Source organism: Ylistrum balloti, unplaced genomic scaffold, assembly GCF_031769215.1.
Source record: "Ylistrum balloti isolate Yb309-2 unplaced genomic scaffold, AGI_CSIRO_Ybal_v1 Utg369778, whole genome shotgun sequence".
Taxonomy (NCBI): Eukaryota; Metazoa; Mollusca; class Bivalvia; order Pectinida; family Pectinidae; genus Ylistrum; species Ylistrum balloti.
Genome location: NW_026781968.1, coordinates 486351 through 509434, shown reverse-complemented (window position 1 = coordinate 509434; position 23084 = coordinate 486351). Strand labels below are relative to the sequence as shown.

The window sequence follows — 23084 nt, the reverse complement described above, 5'->3', positions numbered from 1 at the left end:
CCACTTCTATATATATCAATTATATACAGGTACATATATAATATAATTACCACTTCAGTGATAACTAATTACCACTTCAGTAACATATAACTAATTACCATTGCAGTGTCAAAAGGTAGTGGTTCACTATCTGACCTTGGTGGAGTTTCTGACAGGAGAGCATGGAAGATGTCTCTATCACCTCAACACAAAAAAGTAGGCATCAATAACAGAAGCTATAAACAAGTTAATTTCTATTAACAAAATGTCATACAATGGCATTTATTGCTGTTATTAATGACATAGTTTGTCTAAAAAACATCACACATCAGATGCTAGTGCAGGAACATGATAGCTTGTAGGGGTAACAGTTTCAGAGAGATAAAAACAAGTTTTCTTTCCAAATTATCTAATGTACTTCACAATCATGTGTGTGGGTTTGTATCTAATATCTTCTTCTTTTTGGGTAAGATAGCATTTAGACATGGAAGTACTATGGTGTAACACAAAACAAAACATTATATACATAATATGAAATCAGAATATTGCTTTAACTGATTATCCTCTAAAAGTATCTAGCTTTAAAGATGATTATCACACTTACATTGAAATCCCCTGGCTTTCATCTCTTTATAGTACCCCATTGCTGTTTCCATGTGTTCATGCTGTAAAATAAATAATTGTACTTAAACAATGACTTGTAAGCAAAGTTAATCTCATTCCACTCTGTGCATTGACAACTCCTTACCAAAAGCAAAGTTTTCTATGAAGATTTAAAGGCTCCTAGCTTTAAGGTAGGACAGAAAAATCTCCACACTTGGAGAATGAGTCATGGATTGGAAAGTCAAGAATCTCACTGACCTGAACATCAGTGCCTGAGGGTCTGCCAGGATACAATCAAGCTGTCATCGCAAACTTAAAATTCTAACCAAGTTTGAAATATTTTCAATGGAAATTGAATAAATTATGCTCAAACAATTATATTTTCTATATGGACTACAGTGAATTTTTACCCCCTATCCTAGAGGATGTCAATCTCACAAATTTGATAAAACACACTAGGACCCTTCCATCCATGAAGAGCATTTGATTCTACCATATCTCTGAGCTGAAAAGATCATTTTTGAAATTTGGTCATGACAAGTTTCTGCAAAATTTCATTTTGAAATTGGTTCAGGGGTTTGTGAGAAGAAATTGATAATCTATAATGTTTACAGACGTACAACACTGAACAAAAGGCAGTGGTAATAGGTCACCATGAAACTTTGTCTCAAGTGACCTAATGATGTCACAAACCCTGGCATGAACTTGAAATGTTACTTCTGGTTCATGAGTTCGGAGAGAAATACATTACTCCATTTCTGTCCAATGGCGTAGAAATAAAGCCTCTTACATTGTTTCTCTAACTAGACAATAACAGAACCTTATCAGGAATAAAATTCATTAGCTCGACTACCATGTCATATTTACCTTACAACAGCCGAGGATGATGGCTTTATACATCCGTGGAGTTTTTTCTACATTAAGTGATGATATGAATTTGTCTACCGCTTCAATAGGTCTGATACAAAAAGAAAAAAACATATAATTCCACATTTCCATTAAAAGACGTTAAGTTCATCTTTGGAATAAAATGAAATCTAGGATATGGTGAAATTTCCTTTTAGAAGACTATCTTTACCCAACTTATCTAATACATTATACAGAGAAAACTATTACAAGAATTCCTCAGAAGTGTGTGTATGGTGATAAGTGACAAAGAGCAGCAGGATAATACAGAGAAAATGTTTTAACCTTTTTTTATGTTGGTCTTGTTAAAGATACACATATGTCTAACCAATGGAATAAATATCTTACATTGGTGGTATAGGATTGTAACCAGCCCTACTGTATCATTATATACAGGTACAGTATAATTATCTCACACAGTGGTGGTATAGGATTGTAACCAGCCCTACTGTATCATTGTAACCAGCCCTACTGTATCATTATATACAGGTACAGTATAATTATCTCACACAGTGGTGGTATAGGATTGTAACCAGCCCTACTGTATCATTATATACAGGTACAGTATAATTATCTCACACAGTGGTGGTATAGGATTGTAACCAGCCCTACTGTATCATTATATACAGGTACAGTATAATTATCTCACACAGTGGTGGTATAGGATTGTAACCAGTTCTACTGTATCATTATATACAGGTACAGTATAATTATCTCACACAGTGGTGGTATAGGATTGTAACCAGTTCTACTGTATCATTATATACAGGTACAGTATAATTATCTCACACAGTGGTGGTATAGGATTGTAACCAGTTCTACTGTATCATTATATACAGGTACAGTATAATTATCTCACACAGTGGTGGTATAGGATTGTAACCAGCTACAGTATAATTATCTCACACAGTGGTGGTATACTATATACAGGCAGTGTAACCAGGTCTACTGTATCATTATATACAGGTACAGTATAATTATCTCACACAGTGGTGGTATAGGATTGTAACCAGTTCTACTGTATCATTATATACAGGTACAGTATAATTATCTCACACAGTGGTACAGTATAATTATCTCACACAGTGGTATAGGATTGTAACCAGCTGAAATTTTCTACTGTATCATTATATACAGGTACAGTATAATTATCTCACACAGTGGTGGTATAGGATTGTAACCATCTCTTCTGTATCATTATATACAGGTACAGTATAATTATCTCACACAGTGGTGGTATAGGATTGTAACCAGTTCTACTGTATCATTATATACAGGTACAGTATAATTATCTCACACAGTGGTGGTATAGGATTGTAACCAGCCCTACTGTATCATTATATACAGGTACAGTATAATTATCTCACACAGTGGTGGTATAGGATTGTAACCAGTTCTACTGTATCATTATATACAGGTACAGTATAATTATCTCACACAGTGGTGGTATAGGATTGTAACCAGGTCTACTGTATCATTATATACAGGTACAGTATAATTATCTCACACAGTGGTGGTATAGGATTGTAACCAGTTCTACTGTATCATTATATACAGGTACAGTATAATTATCTCACACAGTGGTGGTATAGGATTGTAACCAGGTCTATTTTATCATTTTATTTACTACTAACAGGTACTTACTTTGGTTTGTTCAATTCTTTACTGAGATTAAGTTGTTTATGGAATGGATGGTCAGTAATCTTATCGTGGTCTGATCCAAAGTAATACATGACAATTTCAACCAGGTCCTCCACTGTATTCACGGAAACACTTCCACCTGTTGTATTGAAATACTTAAAACTGAAGAATTAACAAAGACATGTTCCTATTGTAGTCACTATAATAAACATTTTGTTTACTCTGGCTGTACCCCTTCCCTCAGGTCCTATGGACAAGGTGAGGTTAAATTTGTAAATATTCATAACTTCTAAACACATGACTGTCCTATAACATGGAACAGTCAGAGACTACATGAATATCCCTGAGGTAACCTAATGATTAAACATACAAAGATTTTTTGTGACTTAATCATCACATAATTCTCTAAATGAATTACACATTTGTCATTAGTGTATGTAAAGGATACCAGTATGTACTGGTATAGATTGAGGCTGGTGAGCTTTGGATCTCTGAAGATTTCTATTACCATTTCCAATGATCTCCTCATATAGCTGTACAGCATCGGACAGAAGATTTAACTGTATTCTTTCTTGTAAGGCCTCTTCTGAAACTTCTTCTACCTTTGCCTCACCCTGTATTGGCTCAAATGCCTGAAATATTATCAAAATCAAATTGAAAGGTGCTCAATAAAGTTTAACCTATCCCTGCCTTTAAAATGGGCAAGAGGGGAAAAAACAATAATAACTGAAGCATACTGAGAGACACTCTGTGAATACCTACTTGAGAAACTTTTATGTAAAAACAAAGCACAATAGCATGACGGACAGACTCACATAAATCACCAATTACACCAGTATATCCATTTACACAAAATCAAGATAATTTCACCTAAGGATGCTTTAGATCTGGTAAAATTCTCTTTATCTAAAAGTGGAGACAGATTTTAACTATCTTAAAGACCAACTCTCTCCTTCACAAACTATGTCTCCATCATCAAAGAATGGTCTAATCCTAATTTGGTACAACAATCTTTATCTAAAATGAAGGAGGATTTTTAATCCTCTATGTGCTTTATTTGGCCCCACCTTTCTACCCTAAGCAGGACTATATCTTTAAATGATCTGGACAAAAGTCCCAAATATGGATGCTCTTAACCAAATTGGGCAGCCATACAAACCCATATTTTGACAAGTAGCACATAAAGAAAACATTAATCAAAGAAGAATGCTGTGTCAGACTATAGAGTTGCCCAGTCCTTTCTGACCACCTAAAAATCATCCACAAACAGTGTGCAAATCACGAATACTTACAGGTATGTGAGGTACACTCTTCTCAAATGCAAAACATTCTGGAAACCTCTGTATGAAATACTGAGCAGACACTTTTCCAGAAATTAAAGGTAATCGATGAGTCACCTAAAATGTGAAAATATATACATGTACAATATCTTACAGTAGTCAAGGTGTAGATCTACAGTAGTCAGGGTGTAGATCTACAGTATCTTACTGAAGTCGGGGTGGAGATCTACAATAGTCAGGGTGTAGATCTACAGTATCTTACAGTAGTCAGGGTGTAGATCTACAGTATCTTACAGTAGTCAGGGTGTAGATCTACAGTATCTTACAGTAGTCAGGGTGTAGATCTACAGTAGTCAGGGTGTAGATCTACAGTATCTTACAGTAGTCAGGGTGTAGATCTACAGTAGTTAGGGTGTAGATCTACAGTATCTTACAGTAGTCAGGGTGTAGATCTACAGTATCTTACAGTCAGGGTATAGATCTACAGTATCTTACAGTAGTCAGGGTGTAGTTCTGGAATAGTCGTGGTGTAGATCTACAGTATCTTACAGTAGTCAGGGTGTAGATCTACAGTATCTTACAGTAGTTAGGGTGTAGATCTACAGTAGTCAGGGTGTAGATCTACAGTATCTTACAGTAGTCAGGGTGTAGATCTACAGTATCTTACAGTAGTCAGGGTGTAGATCTACAGTATCTTACAGTAGTCAGGGTGTAGATCTACAATAGTCAGGGTGTAGATCTACAGTAGTCAGGGTGTAGATCTACAGTATCTTACAGTAGTCAGGGTGTAGATCTACAGTATCTTACAGTAGTCAGGGTGTAGATCTACAGTATCTTACAGTAGTTAGGGTGTAGATCTGCAGTAGTCAGGGTGTAGATCTACAGTAGTTAGGGTGTAGATCTGCAGTAGTCAGGGTGTAGATCTGCAGTAGTCAGGGTGTAGATCTACAGTAGTCAGGGTGTAGATCTACAGTAGTTAGGGTGTAGATCTGCAGTAGTCAGGGTGTAGATCTACAGTAGTTAGGGTGTAGATCTGCAGTAGTCAGGGTGTAGATCTACAGTATCTTACAGTAGTCAGGGTGTAGATCTGCAGTAGTCAGGGTGTAGATCTACAGTAGTCAGGGTTTAGATCTACAGTATCTTACAGTAGTCAGGGTGAAGGGACCAAGGTGAACTGACAAATGAAGTTTGAGAATTATTCATCTAATGCTTCTCTGGAAACAGTGATAACAAAGTATTACATCAAAACATTATCTTATCAATTTTTTTCAGACAATATCAAAGATTGCTGCCCTTTTCTTTTTCAGGTCAGTCCTGAAATCAGGCAATGTACAATAAGGGATCAAGAGGAAGCTACAGGAACCTATATGAAATTTGAACTTAATTCATCTTGTTCTTTTAAAGAAACAGGGATAACAAGAATTGTTTAAGGACAGATGGAACACAGATGAAAGGTGATTTAAACAGTCAACTATCTGATGATGGCGGGCTAAACATTAAATATCATCGAACAATATGTCGAGAACAAAATATTTTTCATCCTTAAGTAATTGTAGTATGGTAAGACCACAGATAAACTTACAGAGTGCTGGTTGTATGGTAACAGAAATGGGTCATCAGTGAACATTGGCTGGTAGTCTGGGACCAAGTGATTCTGTGTAATATAATCAAGATACGTCACAACCATTTGAATACATATGTAACACACACACTTACATAGCTTAGTGTCCAACAATAATGTGTTAAATATATAGATATTTCTCTGTATGGCTTTGGCCTTTTTTTTAATTTGTATTTAAACATTAGAGTGTTTCATGAGCAGCCTCCACGAAGAACCAAATATAATATTATCCTCCGAACAAATCTACATTAATATAATAAATATCATAACAATAGTCTTTTCTACATCAATTTTGATTAGTATTACTGATAAATGATAAAACCTACTAGTAGACATCATGACATCAATGAATGAGCCAATAATTACACCCACCTTGCCAGTGACTTCTGAGAGAGCACGTAAAACAGACAAAGAATCTCTGAAAAAAAAATCATTTTGTCACTTTCCTAAAAATTTCATTCTATTTCTACCTTACTTTCCATCTTTCTTTACCTTACATTGTAATAGTTATCGTAACTAGAAATGAAATGGGATCAATTTTAGACATGTCATTGAGACAATTCTGTAAACAATCAAGCCTGGCAGTAAATATCAAATTACTGGTTGATGCAGTTTAATATTGTCAACATTATCATATATTCTTTAATATATCTAAACTTTGGCAAGAACAGTAGAAACATAGGTTTAACAGTTTGGATTCATCAAATATTATATAGGCAAAGGATTTTAAATATTTTAAAAGATTTCCCCCTTTAGGTCTCCTACCAAACTTAAGACAAAATACTGTCACTTCTACAGCAGATGATTGAAGGAAATTTGCTATATATCCCCTATTGGGCCCTGTACCTCGAGCTCCAGGGGAACAACGTTAACATAAAATTGCTTCTTTTTCATCTAAGGATGCTTTAGAACAAATTGGAACAGAATTCAAACATTGCCATTAGTCAAAATTAATTCATTTGTTCATGACTAATCCCCATCAGCAATTTTCAATAGAAAGTTGCCAGACACAGATGTATGCCAAGCCATGGCATGAGTTCATTGGTCCTTCACAAAAAATTCTATAAATACAGATTTACACTGATATTCTCTGGGTAACATAGCATTAAGGTAAACAACGAGGTGGTAAATATTCAATCAATGTTTTATCTAGTCTGGTTTAGATCATGTCTTTTAAACTTTATCATCTGATTATATTGAGGTACTTTTTCAAAATGAAAAAAATATTTGTTGAAGTTGAAAATTTTTTTTTCAGTCATGTATAAATCATCTGCCCACAAAATCTCTTGGAATATTGTCAAGATTAATTTTTTAGCCACAAAATCTCTTGGAATGTTGCCGAAATCAAGTTGGGTTTTTTCCCAACTGCGATGTCCTATGCCTATAGCAATTATTGTTTATATTTATCTTGGAATGTGCTATCCTGAGATCCTGGAGAAAACAGTGTTTTATTTACAATAAAAAACATAAGTACAATTACTATTACTTACCTTTTCTTCTTCTTTGGTATCTTTATATCTCTTTTTTTTCGCATCAGTTTAGCCTGGGTTGGTGTGATCGCTTGGGCAGCTGTAAAAACAAAATAATTTTATACTTTAGATAGTAACTTTTCATTCATCAGTATTTCCAGTGTTTTATGTTGGTTTTTAGACAAATTCTGGACTGCTTTGATAATTTTTACCATGGTAATCTGGAAAACTTTGGAAAAGAACCAAGATTTTTTTATGTGTAGGGAAATGAATTTCACTATACAATAAACATACATTAAGTGACTCTCTGATCACTCCAGAAACTTCTATAGCAACATTTGTATAATATATTACGCATTCAATAAATATACACAAATGAACAAAATATTAATGTTTATAAATTCTGGTCATTAAAGGTTTTGTTTTTTTAAATTTAGAATGATTTTAATATTAATAATATCTTCATGCAGATCCTTTTGAAAGTTTTGTGAGTGACAATATATATTGGAAACTGCACTTTTAGATATTTTTTTAACAAAGTGATATCTATAGATATTTAAAAACAACACATTTATATTTGCGGTTCCTCTGGAACTGTAAACATACTTAGAGTTTCTAAAGATAACTCATGTCTAACTAAAAGGCTAACAATTAGGACAACGACTCACCCATATGGCAACATCTGTGATGTGTACTTCCATAGATATGATTCAAGGTTGCTTGTAGCAATCTGGGTTGAAATTAAAATATTCATTAATTCAAATCACAATAAAACTCTATGTTAAACCTTCTAATGCATCTCAGTTGATGCATGAAGATTGTACAAAAGAAATGCAGCACCTTTTAATTAAAATCAAACAAAGGTTTTGTCCTTCTAGAATCCATCAGTGGTTCAGTGATGTTAATAAAGTTTTGAAACCTAAAAACCAAACTTGGTACAAAGGTGTATTGTGCTCATAAATACAATATATCTGTTGATGTTGTTAAACTTTATTGAGTACTTTTAAAGACATTTTCTGAAGAAACTTTACAATACTTTTTGTCACTTGTTGAAGCATTTTTTTTTTTGGACAGATATCCATTCATTACAGTCAATCGGTCAATCTAAAAAGTGTCAAAAAATGTCAACAAGTGTCAACAAATGTCAACAAGTGTCAACAAGTGGCAACAAATGTCAACAAGTGGCAACAAATGTCAACAATAATAGTAAAGCATCTTCAGAAAACATCATTTAAAATACTCTATAAGTTAGTGACATCAACACATATGTTGTTAATATGACCATTATACCAATATGACCAATGTGTTGTAGATATGATTATAATACATTAATGTACCCAGTTTCAGTTTCATATACGAAAAAATTACCTAGTTGTGGCAATTTTACTACAAGAAGATCGACAGCTTGGCACATGTATGTATGTTTTATACAAATCCCATGGGTTGTTGTGAAGCATCTTCGGGTTGTATCTTTTAAAGTACTAAATGAAGTCAGCAACATCAAAAGATTTGAGATTTTGAGATTTGAAGTAACTCAAAGTTACTATATTCTCAATACATGTATTGATATTGTCATACCTTTGTCATTTTTTCATATCTGAAACTAATGTATTATGATCATGTTTAACAGCATATCTTTTGATGTCCCTAACATTATCAAATATTCTAAGATATAAAGTTTGAAGACATTGATCGCAAGTAACATATCTTCTCTGAATTTATGTTACCATCATCACAATTGAGTGTCTCCACACCTTGTTTTGTGATGCATCCACAGTTCATAAGGCTTAACTTTTTATATTTAACACATAGAGAAATACACTCAGGATAATATATTTTGTCAGATTTCCTCCAAATACAAACTCTGTTTTTTTTCCCAATCATAATCTGACTTTCATTATAACTTTTTTTCCAGTCCTCCTCCACATAGAACTGTTTTTCATTGCACCATGTTTCCAGTTGAAGGGAGAAATTCTGAGGCTGTGACGTTTCCAATGATGTAAGCGTGTTTGGCTGATTAATGTATCGTGTAAACAGTTCCGACTTTATCAACGTGGAAATTGACATAACGCCATTGTGGAATGGTTTATCATTCCACTACTTTTGTCAAAAGACTTTATATAAAAAAAAAAAACAAGAGATCCCAGAGGGATCTTTGTGGCCACCATCTTTATATGCTCTTTGAATGTTGGATCTTTTCCCTTCTTTTCTCCCCTGTTTTTGCTCTTAATGATAAGACATTTGAACATTCCTTTGCAGAAATAAATGATAATCTTTACCTGTCAAATCCAAAATGACCACCTGGAAGCCATTTTGTTTCTTCTAATCAGTCCCAAAAGCAAACGAACACAAGGAGAGATATCCATTCAGTACTTCTTCAGAAATAGCAATAACAATCTTCACTTGTCAAAATCCGAGATGGCCGTCTGTCGGCCAGTTCGTTTTTTCTGATCAGTCCCAAACTCAAATAGGCGCAACCAGGGACCAAAAGAACCCTATACATGAAATATGAGAGAGATACATCCAGTCCTTCTCAATAAAGAGCGATAACAAACTTTGAAAAATTAAAAACAAGACGGCCGCCTGTCAGCAATTTCGTTTTTTTGACCAATCCCAAAATCAAACAGGCACAACTAGGGACCAAGGGGAACCTACATATGCAATTTGAGAAAGATTCATACAGGACTTATCAAGAAAGAGCGATAACAAAAATTGTGTACGGACGTTAGTCGCAGAGCGATATGAACCTAAAAAATACCAACATAGATTCGTCGTCATCAATGCTTATTTAAAAGTTTACATATTCCTTTGTCTTTCGTGGAGATACTTATATGTTGCGTGTCAGAGATCATGAAGACTTCGTTGCACTAGCTGTTACGTTTATTTTATATGTTTTGTTCCATCTCACTTCATGATCGGACTCGAGTCATTTTGTATCAAGATGGAGCCGGCAACTATAAGGTTAAGGTAAATTAGTCTTAGTTCAATTGATTTAGACATGTTTGAGATAAACAATTATCGTTATCGTTAGATGTGTAAAGTGAAATATGCCATGATTTGGAGGAGTAACACTCACCGTTGTGTATTATTGCAGTGCTTCCATGCTAAATGCATGGAGGTCGCCATTTTTACATTTCAGAGCGTTTGACCGCCAAGATGGGTGCTACTGAAAGACGGATTTCCAACGATTGCCGGATAACACCCTTACCTCAATTGGGGTTACAAGCGTCGGCTAGACAGAGATTTTCCTAAACCCGGAAGTTTTGAACAAGGAAGTAAGATAGGTGAACTTTGAAAAGTTTAAGTTTACTGTCAGAACGTCGCACTAAGTTACATTTGACAGTACTTATTATTGGAGGTTTGGAAAGAAAGATATGCGTGTATTTTAAAGGGGTCAGTGACGTTGACAACTGTTCTTGGTATTGCTGACGGTAAGATGGGTATTATTAATGTAGATGTGATGCCTTTAAAAATATTTATGGATATATATATATATATATTGCAGCTTCTTGTGACTGTTGATGGAACCTCGCATATATTTTTAACTGCATTCTCTGCTTACACTAATCAAAGACATGCGTCTAGACTGTGAATATAAACCCTATCTTACCGGTATAATAAGCTGTGGAATGTTCACGCTTTGTTGATTTATAAACATTTGGATTTGTCACGATCAGTCCCGTACTGGTAAGACTCATGATCTTATTCATGCCTCAAAACCATCACAATTTGTATTGAGTATTGAGTTGATTTTTTATATTACAAACGTAACAAATTCACAATACATGCACTTTGTTATCTAATACAATTGATCCATACATGCAGATACTACAGATCATTAATTAAAAGATATAATATATATGTAACAAAGTTATTTTCTGGAGGTATCTTTATTAATATCCTAGAATTTTAGTGATATGAAAAGCCAAAACTTGATAGGAGCATCGTTTTCCTTAATTGACATTGTATTTTGTATCAAGAAAAACGTGATCATAGTTCCTGTAGTAATTATCTCTTTATTGAAAGGGGGATAATTTACAAATTGATTTGACATAGGAAAAAACTGCTGTATATAATTAAACCATGCTCTCTGATCTGTTTCCAATATTTCTAGAAATTATAGAGGAATGTAGATTGAAAATACAAAACAGGTGATGAGCTATAGAGACTCACTGGGTCTAGATCTCCTGTTTGTGAAACTCTGTCGACTGAATGAACAAAATTAATATCTGTAGACAAGATTTTTTATGTCATTTAATTTTATAGACTTAGAATAAACCCATTATTTTCACCAAAAGATCTAAAATGTTTAATGGGAGTTTGAGGCCATTAAAACATGATGATATGAATTAATCAATTAAATCAAAGATACAACAATTCAATGAACATCTGTATAGAATTAATTTACTTCTTTATGATTATTTCACATAATTATTAACAGAAAAATGACGAAACGGAAACTACTAAAATTTTCCTTGAAGAGAAATTAGCCTAGATTGTTGTGTTTCATCATATCAGTGTTTAGTATATACAATTTTGCATTGTGATATCCCTATAAATGTTGGGGACTTATATAATATACATTGTCACATAGACACCAGCAGAAGAAACATTTCATGATCAAAGAAGACTGATTGTTCATCAGAAAGTTTCTAGCTGTAGCACAACTGGTTATTTTCTTGTGTATGATATTTTCACTATTTCGCAGTACATTTAAGTAAGTTTTATCTGTGAAATACTGAGACGTGTGTATTTGATGTTCTTTTTCTTGAACACCAATTTTTTATTTGTTAAGATAACATTTTGACCATTTTATTACAAAATCTCAAGCTATAAGATAAAGCATCACAAGGAGTTTCCTTATTTCTGGGTTTTGTGTATTTTTTCAGTGTAGCTGATCCACGTGATGAGCCGCCCGCGGAGAGAACTACCCCTCCCAGGAGATTCTGCCCCGGCAATTCGCAGGCCTCTAGTAAGTTTGATTCTGATATTAGTGACATGCACCTAGTGATGGCCTCTCCTATATATACCTGTATTGATCACCTGGATGTTTAATTATTTTTTATAACGCTGTTTGAAATCTCTATAAAATTTATTAATCAGAAAAAAAGGATTTTCTTTGTCATTGCACTGTTGTAGTGTACATTGGTTACATTACAATATGGATGGTAAATAATTATTTGATATAATGTTGTCTTTATGAAGTTCTTTATTTACCAAACAGTATTTTTAATCGCTTTTTATGTTCAATTTTTTCTATTATGTTATAGCCTGGCACTCCAGATGATGATACTAACAGAGGTCCACCTCCACCACTTCCATCAAGAGGGGGTGGGGCCTCCAGTGGACCCAGCCGAAAACCCCTTCCTACTCCCACTCCTCCAAGTAAGGTAAGGTCTTACTGATATCCTCCCTTCCTATATATCCTACCTCGACTGAGTTGTCTATTCCTGATACCAAAAATCGTCAGTAAGTTTTCTCTAGGTGGCATTCTTTGTCTGTTTTATCAATATTTAAAGTATCATGATTTTTTTTTAAATTCATGGGTGTTTTTTATTATGTATGTATTGTGCTGTAAGTATGGTGCTGCATGAGTTGATGTATCATGGGCAATGTTGAAATAGAACATGGCTTGTAATGGTTAATCATTATACATTGTTTGATTATATTTGCTTCAACAGTTTTGCATCTGCTACATATGCTTGTACAAATAGATCTGTTCCCATGGTGATTGTAAACGGTCAAGGTCATCAGACCAGTTAAAGTTGAAACCAGGAAATCTGCACCAAAATATAAAAGCTAGATTGAACCATCTGTCTAAGTCTACGAAATGTTGAAACTTAATTGACTGGTTACAATGAACAATTTCATTTTGAATGAGATTTTATAAAGTATTTAATTTGTTTGGAAGCTTGCTTTAAACATTTCTCTTTTCCTTTGGTCTGTACTTTTGCAAATTGACTTAAATACTGGTTTGGATTGTAAGGTAATTATACATCTATTACAAGGCTGACAGACAGATGAACATTTACACAATAAAATTTAAGTCAGTATTAGGTTTGATTACAGTCTTATCTAACAGGACCATTTCTTACAGGCAGTTACTAAATGCTGAATTTGTAAATGGTGTATATAAATTGAGCAGTGCAAAAGACAGTTAAGAAATAAAGAAAGAAAAGATCTTATGTAGAACCACTTAGGTCATATAATGTATTTCACCAGTGTAAATACTTAGTACAAATTAGAATATTTTCTCTACAAACATGTTAGTTTAAGAAGATATCTACATTTCATTTTAAGTTAAACATATATTTACAAATGTATTATATGTTCTGTAATTAATTTTTATCTTAACTGTAACTAAGTATCAATTGTTATGAACCATAGCCTTAGATATCAGAGTTAATCCCTTAATTCTAAGTGTAAACAAGAAGAGATTAGGCTTTTAACTCTGTTATACTTAATTAGTAGGCATTTAATTGGTATCATGCAGGTCTACAGTAAGTGTCACCAATTACTTTATTGTCTGAAGAACTTTGAGTTAAAAGTAATTGTCTCTTGTCAGTAATTGTCAACGTAAACTATAAGTATAGGTTGCCTATTTGTGTGAGAGGGGAGTTTGATGTAGGTTTTACCCAGAGACAGTCTTAGTGACACTCAGTCTGTCTGATTAGTGTCAATCTTCCCTTGAACTTTAAGTTGGATTTATTTTTTGAGCCTTAATGCAGACATTGTACAGTTGAAATTTATGTAGTGACATGGATAATAGTGTTCAATATGGTGACTTGGCGTCTCCTTCAATATGTAAAATCTTGTGGCTATTAATGTTTGTATAATTAGATCTTACTGTGTAAATAAATATATCAATTAATGTAACTTTGTTTCTTCTCTACCCAAATTAATTTCCCCTTCATTTGACAACATAGTCTGTGAACAAGTGACCTGGAGCTGATTGGGATCTACAACATAAATATGATTAAATTAACATCATTATCCAGCAACTAAACACGACTTGGCTGGGCCCTGATCATAGTAATGATGTAAACATCCCTCACAAACTCTTATTTACACAAGTTACAAGACCAATTTAATTAATATTCAATTTTGACATTTTTAAAAAATTTATTGTAAAGTTAAAAAGAAACCCAAATGCATTTGTATTAATTGAACTATTATTCCTTTAACATATATACACATCTGTTCATGTTGAAGCATACTTAGTAATGAATCAGTAGAAAGCTATTTAAACATTATGGGTTTATATTCTAGACATGTGTCCCAAATTCCAAAAAATGTGAAGTAAGAAATTCCTGTGTGAAATACTACAGTTTAAGATTAAGATATGATCTCTTTTATGATACCATTTTTGTAGGTTCAGCTTTATTGTGTGTGTGACCTTGAAGCCATTGGTTCAGCTTTATGTGTGTGACCTTGACCCTATCCACAAACACACAGATTTTATTATGCTTATAACATATACAATATAAAACCGTAGGAGAATCAATTGCAACAAGAACAAGTGTCACTAGTTAGTGGGTAATTTTTACTAATTGTCTACTAGTTTCGCCTCTATTCGAGGCTTCATCAGGACGATTTTTTGTACATTTTAGCCCCCTGAAGTACTTTTTTCGAGGGTTCAGAATTAACTATGACGTATTTACATTGACAATAGAGTAAGGGCAGATAAGCCCTAAAGTTGACGTTATACTTTGCCAAATTATGGTATTATTGAAGTTCATGAAGTATGCAAATAACTAAAGTCCAATCAAAATGATAATAATGATAATAATAACGAAAAGCGTTTATTGTTCATTATGGGTAGGCTAGTTCGTCCAGGCAAATGGTGGCATCTGATGTTGAGGCATAGGCCAGCTTCTTATAAACCACTAAGGGTCCAGGTAATTCTGTGGAGCTGATACTCTTGACGGAAGAGTTGTCGGAAGACGAGTCACTCAACAACAGGTCTCCCTTCAGTAAGTCAATGGGAATCTTATCTTCTGTTTGAGCTGGTTTTTGAGTATGCGGCCCTGGGGGATTCCTCTCCTTGGCCGGTACTACCCTGAATTTGGCCTTCTCTAGTTGTTGTTTAGTAAGTGTTTCTAATGGTCTTTTCCATTTGTCTGGAATGGTCGCTTCATTCCTGACCTCATCTGTGAAGACTTCGGGTTCAATGCGGTAAAAAGGGTGTTTTTCTTTTAAATGGCGTTCATAGAGATCTCTTCTTCCAAAGGTGCGTTTACATATTTTGCACTGAAATCTAGTGTTACTGTTCATGCTATGTATTCTGCTGACATGCCTCCGTAATGAACTTAAGTTGGCTAGTCTCTTACCACATAGGATGCACGGCATCTTGATATTCCCTGCATCCTTTCGGTGGTGTTAAGTAGGTGTGGACTTGGTCTTCGGCATATTTATGAAATGATGTTCATACCCCACGGTTTACGTGTGCGTAGAATATGAATCCAACTCTCACAAATACCGGATATGATACCGGTAATTATGACGTCCTCTGTATTGTGTCCTGACACAGTCAATACCCGAATCCGCAACCATCTATACGATATAGCCCGCAGAGAGGAAAGAAAGCCAGTAGCGGCACATTTTAATAGCTCAGGACACAATACAGAGGACGTCATAATTACCGGTATCGTATCCGGTATTTGTGAGAGTTGGATTCATATTCTACGCACACGTAAACCAAATTCAGGGTATAACGTCAACTTTAGGGCTTATCTGCCCTTACTCTATTGTCAATGTAAATACGTCATAGTTAATTCTGAACCCCGAAAAAAGTACTTCAGGGGGCTAAAATGTACAAAAAATTGTCCTGATGAAGCCTCGAATAGAGGCGAAACTAGTAGACAATTAGTAAAAATTACCCACTAACTGGTGACACTTGTTCTTGTTGCGATTGATTCTCCTACGGTTTTATATTTGATATTTCGTTAATCACCCTGCATACCTTTGGTATCCAAGCTCAAGTGAAGTGCCTCACAGAAGAAACCACTTACCTGATACTGACGTTGGCTCTATTTATTTATTTAATATACAATATAAGATATGTGTATATTGCATATATAATTTTTTTTTCTCTAACAGCTGCCTTCACGGAACCCGCTTGATGTAAGTGATGTGTACATTAGTGGACTAATATGCTATATTACACTTCCATTAATATTCCTGTTGAAGATTGTAACTACCATTAAATCAGACATTACTGCTGGAATAACATGCTTTACTAAGGGCAAACAATTATTTCCTTGTATTAATCAAGGGTGATTATTACATAATTAACATGCTGAGACAATCATATCATGTCTAATTGTGTTATACAGTACAGGATGTATTAAACTTTAAAATGGTAATGAAAAAATATCATGCACATACAAATTCTGACAACTGACAGATGTAGAACCAAGTTCACATCAACCCTATGGCCTCTTCTTATGATAACCAGAATCTTGGATTCAGTTTCACTGTTTTCATTTTAGTACTAGAGGGACTTAAGTTTGTTAGAATGAAAACTTGTTGAATTTCAAATTAATTAAGGATTAAATTTAATATGGAAAAGTCTATTTCTGAACTATAGTCACAAGCTATTGACAACAAATTTCTGTGAAGAAGAAAATATTTTTGTATGTGTTTGAATAAAATTTGTGAAACATTTTAATTACATGGTCTTTTGATAATTGTGATCTGAAATATGAAAATGTATGAAATATGATAAAAATATATATGATTTGTATATAAAAAAAGTAACAAGAAGAATGGTATAAAGGTTTATTTGAGTGTGTTAGAGCAAATGTCAGATATACTGTGGCAAAGAAGAAAATTATTAAAAAGCATAAATATTAGCCAAGACTCTTATGTTTATAGTAAATGTATACTTGGATCAAACCTTGTTATAAAAATGAAAGCAATAGAAAAAATATTACAACAAGGATTTCCTGTATCTCATTGTTCTTGCCTTCAACTCTTATTTCACTTATGTAATTCAGCTTACAAGATGGTAGGTCTTAAGTGGATTAAACATATAATGAGTTGTCTCCTCTGAAATTTCACTACGTGTAATGATTACTGCATAGGCATGTTGTGTTGAGTGTACATATACTGGTAGTGAGTAGTCTCCCCTTAAGTTTCACTCCATTGAGACATAGTGTGTTTAGCGTACATATAGAGAGGTGTTTCTCCTGAATTTTCACTCTGTGCATTGATAACTATTGAGATATGTTGTGTTGAGTGTAGTTTCACCATGTGTAATATATCCATTGAGACATGGCAAATTAAATGTACATATCGTGAGTTGCCTTCCCTGAAGTTTCACTGTATAGAATGTTATCATAGAGATATGGCATATTAAATGTACATATAGTGAGTTGTCTCCCCTGAAATTATCTACATGTAATTATTATCATTGAGATATGTTGCTGTTATGAGAAAATCTACATCTATATCATCAGTGTAGATTTGTAAAAGTGTATAGAACATGAAATATTTGTTAGTTGTTGATTTTGTGGTGATTTTTTTTTTATTGTTTTTAGGCACAAACTCTCCTGGTAATATCATGTAAAACAAATGGTAGACAAGTACATAAACAAAATTGTTATATCAAAATGTCTTAGTCATACCAGATATATGATTCATTCTAATCATCAAAACCACAATTGTATATTCACAGCACACTAAGTGCACATTACAAGCAGACACTTAATGGTAGTTAGGATTTTTCAGGATGGTTAATTTACTGTCAACATTTTAACCTCTGTTCAGAGAGCAGAAGAAGCACACCCAGTGCCAGTACCTCGGCAATCCCAACATGGTCGCCTCCCACCACCACCACCCAGTAGGGGTCATACTACACATATAAAAAAGCAAGAGGTGGATTTCTGTTTTTGCATGTCTGAAATATTTATGTCTGCTGCTAAATAAACACTAATTATATCTGCAAGGGTAAAGTCTACTTGGGGATAATCTGTTTCTAAGCCATTTCTCTAACATAATAAGGATGTCAGGAACTGTAATAATCAATGGTGTATTCTTTTGGAAAATCATTTAAAAAGAAAAAATTATCAATTTATGATCTAAATGGTATGTACATGTAGTAAGATACACAATTATTCTGAGGTAAAAGATACATTTGAATGTAGCCATATAAAATATGACATAATTTTGATGTAGTCTTGTAACATTAGTGATACCAGGGGATGTTTTTTTGTCAGTGTACACACTGCTTTCTATTTCTGCATACTGTGTTCTTGTTAAGGTACTGTCTTTTATTCACTGCTAATATCTGACCACATTCTTATACATTTTCATTTCTGTAATTGTAATTTTCATTTAATTGTTTACTGTTGCCTGTTTGGGTTGAATTAGACACACAAGTATAATTTACATAATGTTTCTGTTCAGAAGTTAAAAAACCTAAACTGTTTTCTTAAATTGGTGTTAAACATGCCCCTAAAATTGCATGTAGTTAATCCACCCTTACTCTTTATAATCATTGGTTGTTGTTTTACTACAGAAAAATTGTTTGTGTATATGTTGTATTCAAAGAGGAAAATGGTAATTGAAGTCGATCTTAGCTTTGAATAAAGTGTTGGAATTTTTGTTTCCATTAATGGCATCCTTCCTTTGAAAAAAAATGTTGTGTAGTCTAACTAAGCAATCAGTAAGGTAATGTTTAACTACCCAATCAAAAACCATCATAGTAACAAGCCAATAAATCATGTGTTACTAGCCGATCAAAAACCATCATAGTAACAAGCCAATAAATCATGTGTTACTAGCCAATCAAAAACCATCATAGTAACAAGCCAATAAATCATGTGTTACTAGCCAATCAAAAACCATCATAGTAACAAGCCAATAAATCATGTGTTACTAGCCAATCAAAAACCATCATAGTAACAAGCCAATAAAACATCATGTGTTACTAGCCAATCAAAAATCATCATAGTAACAAGCCAATAAAACATCATGTGTTACTAGCCAATCAAAAACCATCATAGTAACAAGCCAATAAATCATGTGTAACTAGCCAATCAAAAACCATCATAGTAACAAGCCAATAAATCATGTGTTACTAGCCGATCAAAAACCATCATAGTAACAAGCCAATAAAACATCATGTGTTACTAGCCAATCAAAAACCACCAAGCCAATAAATCATCATGTGTTAGCCAATCAAAAACCATCAGCAAGCAATAAAACATCATGTGTTACTAGCCAATCAAAAACCATCATAGTAACAAGCCAATAAAACATCATGTGTTACTATTCAATCAAAAACCATCATAGTAACAAGCCAATAAAACATCATGTGTTACTAGCCAATCAAAAACCATCATAGTAACAAGCCAATAAAACATCATGTGTTACTAGCCAATCAAAAACCATCATAGTAACAAGCCAATAAATCATCATGTGTTACTAGCCAATCAAAAACCATCATAGTAACAAGCCAATAAAACATCATGTGTTACTAGCCAATCAAAAACCATCATAGTAACAAGCCAATAAAACATCATGTGTTACTATCCAATCAAAAACCATCATAGTAACAAGCCAATAAAACATCATGTGTTACTAGCCAATCAAAAACCATCATAGTAACAAGCCAATAAAACATCATGTGTTACTAGCCAATCAAAAACCATCATAGTAACAAGCCAATAAAACATCATGTGTTACTAGTGGTTCTTTTATCTCACTGTATTAACACTGTGTTATTATTTGGTGTTAACCTTGTGATGAGTAGCATGCCATTTTGATATACTTTTTTTTTGCATGTTAATTACACTTTTTGAAGTCTTATCGCACTTATTTCAGCAGAGATATAATTGTATGTGACTTGTATGTCGAAATGCCACAGGTGTTAAGTGCCCAAATAATTAGAGTTATCTAGTTCTTACAAGGGATAGAGACCTTTAGTGACAAGCAATGTTTTTTTTTTTTTTTTTTTTAAAAACTTGAGGAAGCAGTGATCTTGTGCAAGCAAGAGCAGATTCTTCCAACGTTCGATAAAATATGTTTATATCAGTGTTAACTATAAATTTATACACCAAGGATAATCTGTTGGTAGGAAGGAAAAGACAGCTTATGTTTATAACATACTGAGATAGCAGTAAGATTGAGGAAGTGTTGTGTTAAACACTTACATATATCTTATGCACTTGTCACAAGGAAAATTATATGCAGTGGTATTGGGTAACAGACTATATGTAACCCTAACAGATACAGTGGTGGGAGATTAAAGGTAACTTTCCTACCTTCCTTAACAAGTAATTATAAATATTAAGGGGAGGTTGTAAGGTAGTGGCCAGTGACATGATTATAAAGGAGATATAATAAAGGATTGACAAGCCACATTTCATTAAGGGGAGGTAAAAGATTATTTGACAAGTAATGTTATCATGTAGGGGAGGTAATAAGGTATTTGACAAGTGATGCTATCATAAAGAGGAGGTAATAAGGTTATTTGACAAGTGATATTATCATGTAGGGGAGGTAATAAGGTATTTGACAAGTGATATTATCATGTAGGGGAGGTAATAAGGTATTTGACAAGTGATATTATCATGTAGGGGAGGTAATAAGGTATTTGACAAGTGATGCTATCATGTAGGGGAGGTAATAAGGTATTTGACAAGTGATGGTATCATGTAGGGGAGGTAATAAGGTATTTGACAAGTGATATTATCATGTAGGGGAGGTAATAATAATTTTAATAAGATATTAACTAGTGACATATAGAGGGAGATAATAAGGGGAGGTAATAGAGTATTTACACATTTATTTTGAATATTAAGGAACATATTACATTTTTTCCTTTAATTTTATTTGATGTTGAAAAAGCATGTCTGCTAAAGACAGGTAATGGTGTGTTGTTGTTGTTTTTTTTTGGTTCAGCATGTCTCTTAGTTTTGGATTAAGTCACCATTCAATTTTTCCAATTTCAAAGCATGATTTATATTTCAAAGTTTCTTACATGTTTAATTTTATATTGAATAAGCTAATCAGTTTATGTTCTTTAATGTCAGAATTAAGTCAATAGTGAAAGGCAAAACAAACCATTACACAAATATATCAAATCTATACGATATCATAGTGGTAATGTAGTTGATCACTTAAAAACATTACAACTCATAATTGATCTTATCCAATCATTATTAGAGCCAAAGTTTAAATAATGTGACAAAGAGAATACAGTTTGTCAAATATCTTGTACTTTTGCGAGGGTGACGAAAGAGACAATGGACAAACCATTTTTGTCTTTCTCTTTCAAACCTGCATGCAGCTTATGTTTTAAGCAAATTTCCATGTATTCTATTTATCCTTCAACACTGATTGAAAATTCAGACAATTAAATTTTAATTTTTAAGTTCGCTTTTACATGATATATAATGATAATAATTGCTCAGCAATGAAACAGGGTTCCAAACTTTTGTTTTTCTGTCCCAAGCCAAAATACAGCTTATATTTTCAGCTAACTATATACTCTATTTATCCTGCAGCATTGATTGCAAATTCTGACTATCAAAACTTTTAGAGTTTGTTATGAATTTGCATTTACCGGATCTTGATGCTAAGTTATACCAGAGGATTTGTGCTCTAAGTATTGCTCAGTGCAGAAATGTAGTTTTTAACTTCAATAGATACAATAACAATTTCATGAGTTTTTGTGAATATACTCCTGCTAAAGTACAGCTGTTTTCTTTCTGTGAAGGTCTATTCCAACAATGTCAGCACCAGCTGCAGGATAAATTGTATGGGACTTCAATTGTTTATGAACTTTTATTGCTTAACAGATTTTACGACTCTGTTGTGTTGGTTGTTTTTAAACACAGATATTTGAGTCTATTATGTTAAGAAACTGTATGATATGATTGTTCTTACAGTCTATGACATCAGATGATGGAGAAATTTACAACGAGGCTGATGTGGGTGATGATGTGGGTGAAGTTTATGTGGACTGCGAACCTGAGGTAATGTCAAAAGGTTATTTATATGGGTATAGACTAGGTTAAACAAAAGGTCAAACTAAGGTCAACAAATCATTCACAGGATCACACACTAGGTCAAACTAAGGTCAGCAAGTCATTCAAAAGATCACACACTAGGTCAAACTAAGGTCAGCAAGTCATTCAAAAGATCACACACTAGGTCAAACTAAGGTCAGCAAGTCATTCAAAAGATCACACACTAGGTCAAACTAAGGTCAACAAGTCATTCACAGGGTTAAGATTTCTGGATCAAAAAGTTATACATGTAAAATACGTTCATACTCAAAGTCATACTCAAGTTATAGGGTTTACCAGTTAAAAGGTCATACTCCAATCTCATCGCACACTGGATTATACTCAAGATTGCAGATCAGGTCAGATATATTAGGTCAATCAAAAATGCTAGGTGAAGGATATGATTTCTTAGTCATTCTGGTCAGATTATTCATATGTATCACATGATTTAAACAAGCAAAGCTTTGAATATGTTGTCCATGCATTGACCTCTTTGATTTTGTGGTCCCTATATCACATCTACAGTAAGTGATGTGTTAACTTTAGGGTATCTCTTTGTATATTTATC

At 33.6% G+C, this 23084-nt stretch overlaps 3 protein-coding genes across 6 annotated transcripts in view; 1 reads left to right on the top strand and 2 right to left on the bottom strand.

The window, feature by feature from the left end:
- LOC132544025 (small ribosomal subunit protein mS39-like) overlaps positions 1 to 10662 on the bottom strand; it is a 45816-nt gene extending 35154 nt beyond the window's left edge. The window contains exons 1-11 of the mRNA XM_060207585.1: positions 10576 to 10662; positions 8168 to 8229; positions 7521 to 7599; positions 6403 to 6448; positions 5992 to 6063; positions 4422 to 4526; positions 3638 to 3761; positions 3133 to 3268; positions 1450 to 1540; positions 584 to 644; positions 99 to 181 (exon numbers count right to left, since the gene is read on the bottom strand). Coding sequence (XP_060063568.1) covers positions 99 to 181; positions 584 to 644; positions 1450 to 1540; positions 3133 to 3268; positions 3638 to 3761; positions 4422 to 4526; positions 5992 to 6063; positions 6403 to 6448; positions 7521 to 7599; positions 8168 to 8229; positions 10576 to 10625 — 909 coding nt within the window. The 5' untranslated portion in view covers positions 10626 to 10662. The remainder of the gene's footprint in view (positions 1 to 98; positions 182 to 583; positions 645 to 1449; positions 1541 to 3132; positions 3269 to 3637; positions 3762 to 4421; positions 4527 to 5991; positions 6064 to 6402; positions 6449 to 7520; positions 7600 to 8167; positions 8230 to 10575) is intronic.
- A 139-nt stretch (positions 10663 to 10801) lies between these two features.
- The window catches only part of LOC132544036 (B-cell linker protein-like), a 34494-nt gene continuing 22211 nt past the window's right edge, over positions 10802 to 23084 (top strand). For 2 of the 4 annotated variants that reach the window (XM_060207599.1, XM_060207598.1), the window contains exons 1-6: positions 10802 to 10930; positions 12389 to 12471; positions 12770 to 12889; positions 16599 to 16622; positions 18270 to 18377; positions 22397 to 22483. In XM_060207599.1, the coding sequence (XP_060063582.1) occupies positions 12406 to 12471; positions 12770 to 12889; positions 16599 to 16622; positions 18270 to 18377; positions 22397 to 22483 (405 nt within the window). In that variant the 5' untranslated portion in view covers positions 10802 to 10930; positions 12389 to 12405. The remainder of the gene's footprint in view (positions 10931 to 12388; positions 12472 to 12769; positions 12890 to 16598; positions 16623 to 18269; positions 18378 to 22396; positions 22484 to 23084) is intronic. The other 2 variants (XM_060207600.1, XM_060207601.1) reach the window with 2 other exon arrangements.
- On the bottom strand, positions 15312 to 15848 carry LOC132544035 (histone-lysine N-methyltransferase PRDM16-like). The gene has a single exon (XM_060207597.1). It carries the CDS (start codon positions 15846 to 15848, stop codon positions 15312 to 15314), a length of 537 nt encoding a protein of 178 aa, XP_060063580.1.